Source organism: Sander lucioperca, chromosome 5, assembly GCF_008315115.2.
Source record: "Sander lucioperca isolate FBNREF2018 chromosome 5, SLUC_FBN_1.2, whole genome shotgun sequence".
Taxonomy (NCBI): Eukaryota; Metazoa; Chordata; class Actinopteri; order Perciformes; family Percidae; genus Sander; species Sander lucioperca.
The window spans coordinates 22,351,921-22,362,909 of record NC_050177.1 but is presented as its reverse complement, the minus strand read 5'-3'; the positions used below and the strand labels follow the sequence as shown (position 1 = coordinate 22,362,909).

Genomic DNA, 10,989 nt, shown 5'->3' with positions numbered 1-10,989 from the left:
CTACTGAGATGTCTCAACTTTTTTGAATATCCTAAAGATCTTACATTTCATTTCTTTTGTCCTAAGACAATACACCAAAGGATTCAAAAGAGGGTGAGCAATGATGGAACCGATCGTTAAACCATGGCGAGCCTCAAGAGTTAATATCACGCCTAACCTGGTCAAAACAATGGTGATAAATAATGGAGAGTAATAAAACGTTACCACGATTAAGTGACTCAAACAAGTGCTGCCCAGTTTTATTTTGTCATTATTTGAGGATATTTTCACAAAAACTATTATCCAAAAGTATGTCAGGCAAATAAAAATGAAAGTGAAAAATAAAAGAAAAAATGATATGACGGAACCCAGATTGAAATAGTAGGTGGGGTCAACACAAGTAGTTCGTATTAGGGCAGCATACTCACAGAATGTGTATTTCAGCTTTGAGTCACAGTGAGGGAGAGGAAGCAGAGTTGCAGGCAGTACAGCCACAAAACTACAGGCCACAATCCACAGGATACAAGTAAGGACTAGAGTGCGCACATTTGTTAAATAACTGTGGTAATGAAAGGGATAGCTGAAAGCAATCAATCGATCAAATGCCATAACCGATAAAGCAAACATCTCCATTACCGCTCCCAAGTGGTAAACAAACATTTGAATTAAGCACGGCACATAAGATATAGTATTAACCCCAGCAACTAAAACCCCAATCATTGTTGGACAGCTGCAGTTGTACAATATATCAACAACAGCAAGGTTGCAAATCAGAAGATACATTGGTTTGTGCAATCTCTTGTCATAAATAATGAAGAGGATGTTAAGTATGTTGGCTAAAACAGCTAGAACATAGATAATCAATATAACCACACCAACTATAATAGGTCTTTTGGTTGTGTCAAAACCTCCTATTATAAATTCTGTTATGTTGATTGAAGCATTCTGCAAAGACATATTCAAAACATAACAAGATTAAAAAATGCAAAAAAAGAAATTGATGAAAAAACTCTTCTCAAAGCATAAGGTCATTCACAACATTGTAACTCATAACCAGCTACGGACCAGTTCTTGTCCGGTTCTCAGCTCAATCAAACAGCGTTTAGCTTACAATGGAGTTTACCAGACAGGTTTTATGGCTCACGAGAATGAAAACCTTTCATTGGGCAGATTGTCCAATCACATTGGATCATAGGCGCCGATACCGTGGGTGCTCAGCACCCATGTGTGCCAGTCTGCCAGTAGGCTACATTCATTTAAAATTAAACATTGCAGTTGTTGCTACGTTGAGCTTCTGTCATAGTGTGATTGGTTATGTCGCTGTCAGTCCCCTGCTCCATATCCTATCCACCAATCACAGCGTCTCTCGGATGAATATGCCTCTTTAGTGACCACCACCCATCCCCCACTATACAGTGCGTGCATGTGCATTAGGTAATCAGAGTGAGACTAAAATGGACAGATTTGTTATTAAAAAAGCAAAACCTAATGATGCAAGTGCATCGACATCCACCACCAGTGCAGAGTTCCACCAGTGCTAGACAGGTGGCATTGATTCTTAATTTCCCACGAAGCTGATCACGGTTACATGTCAGTTAACTTTTCATCTCCAAACCTATCTGTATTTGTGAGAAGTGGTGCTGTCCTGAGTTTAAAGATTATTATCGAGTAAATAGGCGTGTATGTTCATGTTGGCCGCTGTCCATTTCCTAAGGTTCTGAAATGCAAACATTTTTTGACTACTTTTTTTTTAGAAAACATAAATCGGCGCCTATGCATCGGATACTGACCCCAGGAAATTTGAGCTAGTATCTGGCTAGCTTAAGCCAATTATAATCTTGCTCAGAAATCCCATATTTGCTGTACAGGTCAATAACATCTGTGAATGTCAACAAATTGTCAGAGGCCCAAAACATTTTTCATGTTTATTTGTATGGGGAAAAGTATGTAGCATAGACATATGCCACGCACCACAACATTTATAGCCTAAGCTAATTTGCAATTCACGTCCCTACATGGACCCTTTTTTAAATACAATAACTCAACACTTACATAAAAGACAGTAAAGAATACAAACTCAACAATAGATACATACCTTAAAAAGGAAATATAGACAAAACAATACACAACACAGGCTAATACAATAAATTACCATACAACAGGAGCACCCTGTTACTCATGACTACATGACTGCTCCCTCTTCAAAAACAGTTTCAGATGAAATTTGAAATGACCCCAGTCAGGATCATTTTTAAGATCAGTAGGTAAAGAATTCCACGTATTGATCCCCCGAACAGAAAAGGCTCATAGTAGTAGTACAGTAGTAGTGATAGTAGTAGTAGTGCACCTTTTTATAATAAATTAACTTTTTTTGAATATCCTAAAGATCTTACATTTCATTTCTTTTGTCCTAAGACAATACACCAAAGGATTTAAAAGAGGGTGAGCAATGATGGAACCGATACTTAAACCATGGCGAGCCTCAAGAGTTAATATCATCATTATCACGCCTAACCTGGTCAAAACAATGGTGATAAATAATGGAGAGTAAAAAAACGTTACCACAATTAAATGACTCAAACAAGTGCTGCCCAGTTTTATTTTGTCATTATTTGAGGATATTTTCACAAAAACTATTATCCAAAAGTATGTCAGGCAAATAAAAATGAAAATTAAAAGAATTTTTAAAGTTTAACATTAATGATGGATGATGATACAGCAACACAAATGAGATCCATGTGGAAGCTAATTAGCGTCTCATATGTGAGAAAAGTGTCCATGTGGGAGTGTATTCCTGTGTGTGTGTGTGTCTTTGTGCCTTAGTGAGTTCTTATCTTATGCAATGTTGTTTTCACCAGAGTTCACATATTCCAAACACTGTGTTTTGCACTTCTGTTGAAACAATTCTTTCCTCCATCTTTTTGGCAACCTCAACTCTTTAATATGTTATTTGTATAAACTGACATCTTAAATAGAGTTCCATAGATTTAGGAAAGTCAAAATATGAATGCTGTAAATTGAGTGTTCTGTAGCCTTTATGGCAGCAATACATGAGGCTTATACAGTAGCCTCACTGGTCAAAATTAGGGCTGTCAGCATTAACGCGTTAATCGCGATGCGATTAAGGGCCGAGCATAATGCGTTAATTTTTTTTAATCGTATTAATTGCATGCCGCCATTTATTAATTTATTTTCACTTCACTCGGCTTTGCGTCGTGCCTAACAGGCTACTATTTTGCCGTACTTCCTCGTAACATATCCAGGAATAGCAACGCGGATTTCGGTGCCTCATTCTGGTGCCACTGATATGTCTGCACTTTTCTCTGATGCTCTGAAACAGACGTTACAGGAAACAGAAACATTGCTGCATGTGACGCTAGTTAACACTATACTCGACAGCAGCTAACGTTAGCCTACTGCTAGCTAGTAGCTGGATTAAACACGGTTACAATGCTGACAGCTAACGCTAAACGTGTTATGAGTGAAACTAAGGTTGAACCCAAGTGCAGACAATAACACATAGCCAAATGAAAGTTTAACAGGTTTATTGTGAAATGTCCAAGATCAAAAGCAACCGGAAAAGCAAAGTCCAAGTCCAATGATTTCAGATCCAGGGTACAGAGCGGGAGAGGTACCGTAATATCCAAGGTCCGTGTCCAATAATCCTGAGATCCAATGTGGAGAGGAGGAATGGGAATGGCCGGAATGGAGGATGGCAGGAATGGTGGATAGCAGGAGTGAAGTGGCAGCAGGAGTCAGGTTCCAAGAGCTGTGGCCAAAAACAGGAAAAAATCAGAGCGAGCAAAACACACAAGAGCTTAATATGAGCGGTAAAGTCAGCAGCTAGACTAACGTGGTCGTCTTGACTATGATCTGACGATGAGTGGAAGGTTGACTGGGGTATTTAAAGCTGAGGTGATTGTGGTGAATGAGCTGCAGCTGGAACCCTGACTCCCGCACACCAGGCTTCACTCCTGCAATTAATGACAGACAGAGGGAAGGGGGAGAGCAGAGACAGAGAGCTATCTAGCAGCAGCAGCAGGCCTAACAGTACCCCCCCCTCTACGGACGCCACCTGGCGGCCGACAGGGTTTATCAGGATGCAGACGATGAAAGTCATGGACCAGTGTAGGATCCACGACGAAGCTCCGGGGGACCCAGGAGCGCTCCTCAGGACCGTAACCCTCCCAATCCACGAGGTACTGTAACCCACGGCCCCGACGGCGAACGTCCAGCAGCCGCCAAACAGTGTAGACAGGACCCCCACCCACGATCCTGGGCGGAGGAGGGGGAAGAGAGGGCGGGCACAGAGGACTAACAGGAAACATGAAAAGTGGGATGAACACGTAGAGAGGCAGGAAGCTGGAGTCTCACAGCGCAGGGGTTAATAACAGACAGAATCTTAAACGGTCCGATAAAACGTGGTGCCATCTTCTTTGATTCCACTTTCAACGGAAGATCACGTGATTTAAGCCATACCTCTTGTCCAGGCGCATAAACGGGAGCCTGAGAACGGTGACGGTTGGCTTGCCTCTGCATGTAAGAAGATGCTCGGGACAGCGCTATCCTAGCCTTCCTCCAGACCTTGAAACAGCGGCGCATGTGAGACTGCACAGAGGGTACCGCCAGTTCCCTTTCCTGGGAAGGGAACAGGGGAGGTTGATAGCCAAGAGCACACTGAAAGGGGGACAAACCAGAGGAAGTGTTAGTCAAAGTGTTATGGGCATATTCTACCCAGGGAAGCATGCTGCTCCACGACAAAGGGTTGGCACCAGTTACACAGCGGAGCGCGGTCTCCATCTCCTGGTTCGCTCTCTCGGCCTGACCATTAGTCTGGGGATGATATCCAGAGGACAAGCTGGTAGTGATGCCCAAAGCCGTACAGAAGGCTTTCCAAACCTGGGAGACAAACTGGGGACCCCTGTCAGAGACAATATCAATAGGCAGACCATGAGAGCGGAAAACATGTTCCATCAGGATGTCAGCGGTTTCTCTGGCAGTGGGAAGTTTGGGTAGAGCCAAAAAATGAGCAAACTTGGAAAAACGATCAATAACCGTGAGAATGACTGATTTCCCAGAGGAGGAGGGAAGTCCAGTGACAAAATCCAATGCGATGTGGGACCAAGGGCGGCTGGGTATTGGCAGGGGTCGGAGCTGACCAGCGCTGGGCTGGGTAGAGTTCTTATTACGTGCACATACCGAACAAGCAGCGATGAAAGCACGTGTGTCCACTTCCATCCTGGGCCACCAGAACCGCCGGCGCAAAAATTCCAATGTTCGTGACACTCCAGGATGACAGGTAAGGGGAGAAGAGTGAGCCCACTGCAGAACCTGTGAGCGAACAGACTCGGGAACAAACAAACAGTTAGGAGGACCGTTAGCTGGGTCAGCTTGATGGTTTTGGGCCTGTCTAACTACCCTTTCAATGTCACAGGTAATGGCTGCAACATGGCAGGTGGAGGGCAATATGGGTTCAGGATTACAACCAGTCTCTAGAGCAGAATGAACACGAGACAGGGCATCAGGCTTAATGTTGCGTGACCCAGGACGATAAGACAGGGAGAAATTGAATCTTCCAAAAAATAGAGCCCACCTGGCTTGACGGGAATTCAGCTGCTTCGCCGACTGGATGTATGCAAGGTTCTTATGATCTGTCCAAATGATAAAGGGATGTTCCGCCCCCTCCAACCAATGTCGCCACTCCTCAAGGGCCAGCTTAACGGCGAGCAGTTCCCTATTTCCAACGTCGTAGTTTCTCTCCGCCTGAGAAAGTTTCCGTGAGAGAAAAGCACAAGGATGCATCTTATTATCAGTAGCACGTTGTGAAAGCACCGCACCTATCCCAGTGTTAGATGCGTCCACCTCCACGACAAACTGGCGAGTAGGGTCGGGCTGCACCAGAATGGGGGCGGAAGCAAAGCGACGTTTCAGCTCTTTAAATGCTGATTCAGCTCCTTCAGTCCAGGTGAAGGACACAGATGTGGAGGTAAGAGCGGTGAGGGGCGCAGCAATGCTGCTGTAGTCCTTGATGAACCTTCTATAAAAGTTAGCGAACCCCAGGAATCGCTGCAGTTGTTTACGGGTTGAAGGAGCTGGCCAGTCCGTAACAGCAGAGATTTTAGCTGGGTCCATCCGTAACTCCCCCCGAGCTATTATGTAACCCAGAAAAGAGGTGTTAGATACATGAAACTCACATTTTTCCATTTTCACAAACAGTTTATTCTCCAGTAAACGTTGCAAAACCTGGCGCACATGTAGCTCATGATCCTCCAAAGAACTTGAGTATATCAGGATATCATCCAGGTATACAAAAACAAAACGATTAAGCATGTCCCGAAGGACATCATTCACCAGTGCCTGGAACACTGCAGGGGCGTTAGATAATCCAAAGGGCATCACCAGATACTCGAAATGGCCCAAGGGTGTGTTAAAGGCGGTCTTCCATTCATCACCCTCTCGGATGCGTACCAGATGGTACGCATTTCGTAGGTCCAGTTTGGTGAATATTGAGGCACCGTGTAGAGGGGGAAAAGCAGAGCTGATTAATGGCAGTGAGTACTTGTTCTTGATAGTGATGTTGTTTAGGCCACGATAATCAATGCAGGGTCTGAGGGTTTTATCCTTTTTGCCAACAAAAAAAAATCCTGCCCCTACCGGTGACGAAGATGGACGGATGATACCAGCTGCCAGAGAGTCCCGAATGTAATTCTCCATAGCCTCCGTCTCCGGGCGGGAGAGATTGTACAGGCGACTGCTGGGATGAGGGGCTCCAGGATGGAGGTCAATGGCGCAATCGTATGGCCGGTGAGGAGGAAGAGCCGTAGCTTTGTGCTTGCAGAAGACAGATGCCAGGTCATGGTATACTTCAGGAAGAGCAGAGAGATCCACGGGCTCCGGTGGGGTTTGAGGTATAGTACTGGCAGGGGTTTGAGCAGAATACAGACAGTTAGTGTGACAAAACATGCACCAGGAAACAATTTTACCCGTAATCCAGTCAATGTGTGGATTGTGTTTAATTAACCAGGGAATACCAAGAACCAAGGGAGTCTGAGGACAGTCAATGATATGTAAACTAATCCTCTCCTGATGATTTCCAGACACACGGAGACAAACAGGAACAGTCTGATGAGTAACACGCGTCATCAATTGTCCATTCAGGTCTTTAGCCTGCAGCGGACAGTCAAGAGGCACAGTCTCAATGCCCAATTGTTGGGCTAAATCCTGGTCCAAAAAACTCTCGTCAGCCCCAGAGTCAATGAGCGCACCAACAGACAAACTTCGGGACTGGTACTGAAGGGATGCCTGAAGCAGAATGCGAGGAGAAGGAGAAGAACTAGCTGCTCGGCTCACCAAGGCTTCTCCCATCAATGATGAGCCGGACCTTTTCCCAAGCGAACAGGACAGGAGGAGACAAAATGTCCAGCCTCCCCACAATACAGACAAACTCTAGCCTGCATGCGGCGTGCACGCTCCTCAGCGGACAATCGTGCACGTCCCACCTCCATGGCCTCGGGTTCCGCGCTCCTCGCGGTCACTGGAGAAGTCTTGGCCATCTCCGTCGTGAAGTGGCGGGGAAAAGTTGCTTGACGACAGACAGGTGCACTAGTACTGACACTCCTCTCACGGCGGCGTTCCCGAAGCCAGTTATCCACTCTGATAGCGAGTGATATCAGTTTATCCAATGTGTCAGAATCCTCATGTGACACCAGTTCGTCTTTCAGAGTCTCTGATAAGGCATTTATGAACATTCCTTGCAATGCCTCGTCATTCCAACCGCTCACTGCTGCCAAAGTCCGAAACTCTACTGCCATCTCTGCCACGCTGCGAGATCCCTGCCGAAGAGAAAACAAACGTTTAGTAGCTTCTTTGCCTCGTACAGGGTGGTCGAACACCTTTCTCATCTCTGAGGTGAAGGCAGCGTAAGAGTTGCACACGGCTGATTGACTCTCCCAGACGGCTGATGCCCACGATCGGGCAGAACTGATAGTAGAGTTGATGAGGTAAGCAATGCGGGATCTATCCGTAGCATAGGAGAGGTGCTGTTGCTCAAACACCAACGAACATTGTAACAAAAAATCCCCACAGGCACCCATATCACCATTATAACGCTCGGGAGCAGGAACAAAAGGCTCTCTGATATGAGAAGGTGAAGCGGAAATAACAGGCGGAAGGGGGGGAGGAGCGGTTTGTATTTCTTGAACGGGGGGTGCGGCATTAACTTGGGTGGAGAGGACAGACACTTGATTGGTGAGTAGTTGCACCTGGTGGAGCAACATCTGACTGTTATCAGAAATGGCTTTGAACAGAGAATCAAGTTGACCGAGTAATATACCTTGATTGGCTAGGGCAGTCCGAATCTGATTAATCTCAGGTGTGGTCTCAACGTTACTGTCTGCTGGGTTCATGTTTTTTTTTGGTCAGATCATACTGTTATGAGTGAAACTAAGGTTGAACCCAAGTGCAGACAATAACACATAGCTAAATGAAAGTTTAACAGGTTTATTGTGAAATGTCCAAGATCAAAAGCAACCGGAAAAGCAAAGTCCAAGTCCAATGATTTCAGATCCAGGGTACAGAGCGGGAGAGGTACCGTAATATCCAAGGTCCGTGTCCAATAATCCTGAGATCCAATGTGGAGAGGAGGAATGGGAATGGCCGGAATGGAGGATGGCAGGAATGGTGGATAGCAGGAGTGAAGTGGCAGCAGGAGTCAGGTTCCAAGAGCTGTGGCCAAAAACAGGAAAAAATCAGAGCGAGCAAAACACACAAGAGCTTAATACGAGCAGCAGCAGGCCTAACAAAACGGTGTAAAGTTTGTCTGTATTTCACTGTAGAGGATTCAACACCGGGATGTAACAATCTGCAGATGCTGTTGTCAGAAAAACACAGTCGGTGCGTTCGATGAAACTGGTAATTTACACCCTCGTGGTGCATTCAAAGTTGTTGTTAAATGCCCTTTTCCCATCTGGTGGTTGTTTTTGTCATTCAACAGCTATTTACTAGTGAAATAAGTTATTGTTATAGTGATTACATTATTATTAAACATTTAATTTTGACGATATGGCCTTAGCAATAAACAAGCCATTCTTTAATGTCGCCAACTGTTTAGTACCCTTCTTTTTTTTAACTTTCTTAAAAAGTATCGGTTCAGGTACCGTTAAGTCACCGGTACCGTTTTAAAAGTACTGCTTTAGCACCGGTATCCAAACCAAACAATATCCAACCCTAATATTGACTCTAGATTCAAACGTGTGACTAGATTAAATATATAATAAACAATTACAAATCTTAAAATCAAGTTCATAAAGTAACTTTCTTTGCATTCATTTGATTCCCAATCAAGATACACTGGTAATAATTGCTTTCCATTGTTAATATGTACTTAAAAACAGTTCTGAAATGCAAAATAATAGAATTTTAATCATGTGATAAAACGTGATTAATCACGATTAACTATAGAAATTCAACGATTAATCGCGATTAAGAAAATGTAATCGTTTGACAGCCCTAGTCAAAATACATGTTTGTTTATGAAGACAAGCACTGTGTGGTTTTGAACTGCCTGAACTCTGATTATCAAATATTATATTAATTTGATTTTCTATTTATTGAGTGTATCTTAGGGGTGTGAATCTTCACTGGTCTCATGATTCGATTACGATTATCCTGTCAACGATTCAAATCGATGCGTCCCCTTCTCAGTATTATTATATATTACTACTAGGGCTGTCAAACGATTCATTTTTTTTAATCGCGATTAATCGCTTAAGTTCTATAGTTAATCACGATTAATCGCATATTTTATCACATGATTAAAATTCTATTATTTTCCATTTCAGAACAGTTTTTAAGTACATATTGACAATCGAAAGCAAGTTTTACCAGTGTATCTTGATTGGGAATCAAATGAATGCAAAGAAAGTTACTTTATGAACTTGATTTTAAGATTTGTAATTATTTATTTACTGTGTAAACAAAAGAAAAATGTGTGAATCTGTCATTATTGCACAATTCCTCCAAGTACCTAACTAAAAAACTCAAAATCCCTATCCTTACTAGAGTCAATATAGTGTTTAGTAACTCCTAAATAATGTTGATTACTCACTGATGTCCAGAGATCACCGGTTAATGAGCAGCTCATTTCTGCACAAGTCCGTGTTAACACAGCCCATCTCCACTCTTACCCTTACAAAAACACAGCAGTCTCTGAACTCGCGTTGGGAGTTTCGTTGAAGTTGGATGTAGTCCAGTTTTTGTCTAATGAGTGGACACTTGCAAGCAGGATTAATGGAACAGGTGGCCGGCTAGCGTTAGCTTTCCACATTGCTAGGTTATACTCCAGCCCCCGTTCGCGTTTCACTGCTGAGGATGTCCCCCCGTGATCGCCCGCTGCCTGCTACGGCCGCCGTAGCTGCTGCTGCTCGCTCCGGCCACCGCTGATGCCCGCTCCGGCCACTGCTGCTGCCCGCTGGTCAAACTAACCTGTACAGCAGTCCACAGCAACCTCTTATTTCCGAACTTTTATCTCTGACCCGCCACCCGAGGGCCGGTGGTCTAGCATCACGTTAACTGTACTACTATGCTTAGCTCCGTAGGTGGTAGCTCAAGCTTGACGTGTTTCGGTGATATTTTAATTCGGCTTTACACAATGTGCATATGGCTTTTGACTTGTCTACGAGCCGTCCGGGAGTTTTGGAAAATAAAAAGTTTAGGGAAGCGGCTGAACGCTGCTCTACATCGGAGGTGGAAAACCAAAACTACGGCAGAAACACAGACGCAGTGCCACATGTCTGCAGCAGACACACACACAGAAGTGCATCCATTATAATCAACTGGAGCTGCTACACTGTAGCTGTGTTGACGAACTGACAGAAGAGCCGGTTAATTAACCCGACTCGTGTCACTGAACCGGGAGAATCGAGTGCCTAACGTCAATGAACCGATTCACTCCTATTTTTTTCTTTTACTTCATTCGTGCCATTGTGTGTAGCTGGTATTGTCTGCTACTGT

At 44.2% G+C, this 10,989-nt stretch overlaps 1 protein-coding gene across 1 annotated transcript; it reads right to left on the bottom strand.

Annotated features, from left to right (window-relative positions):
- LOC118495019 (putative olfactory receptor 13C6) lies at nt 1-936 on the bottom strand. The gene is made up of 2 exons (XM_036001103.1): nt 404-936; nt 1-157 (listed from the first exon to the last, which is right to left on the bottom strand). Exons 1-2 carry the CDS (start codon nt 934-936, stop codon nt 1-3), a joined length of 690 nt encoding a protein of 229 aa, XP_035856996.1.
- Nucleotides 937-10,989: the final 10,053 nt, after the last annotated feature.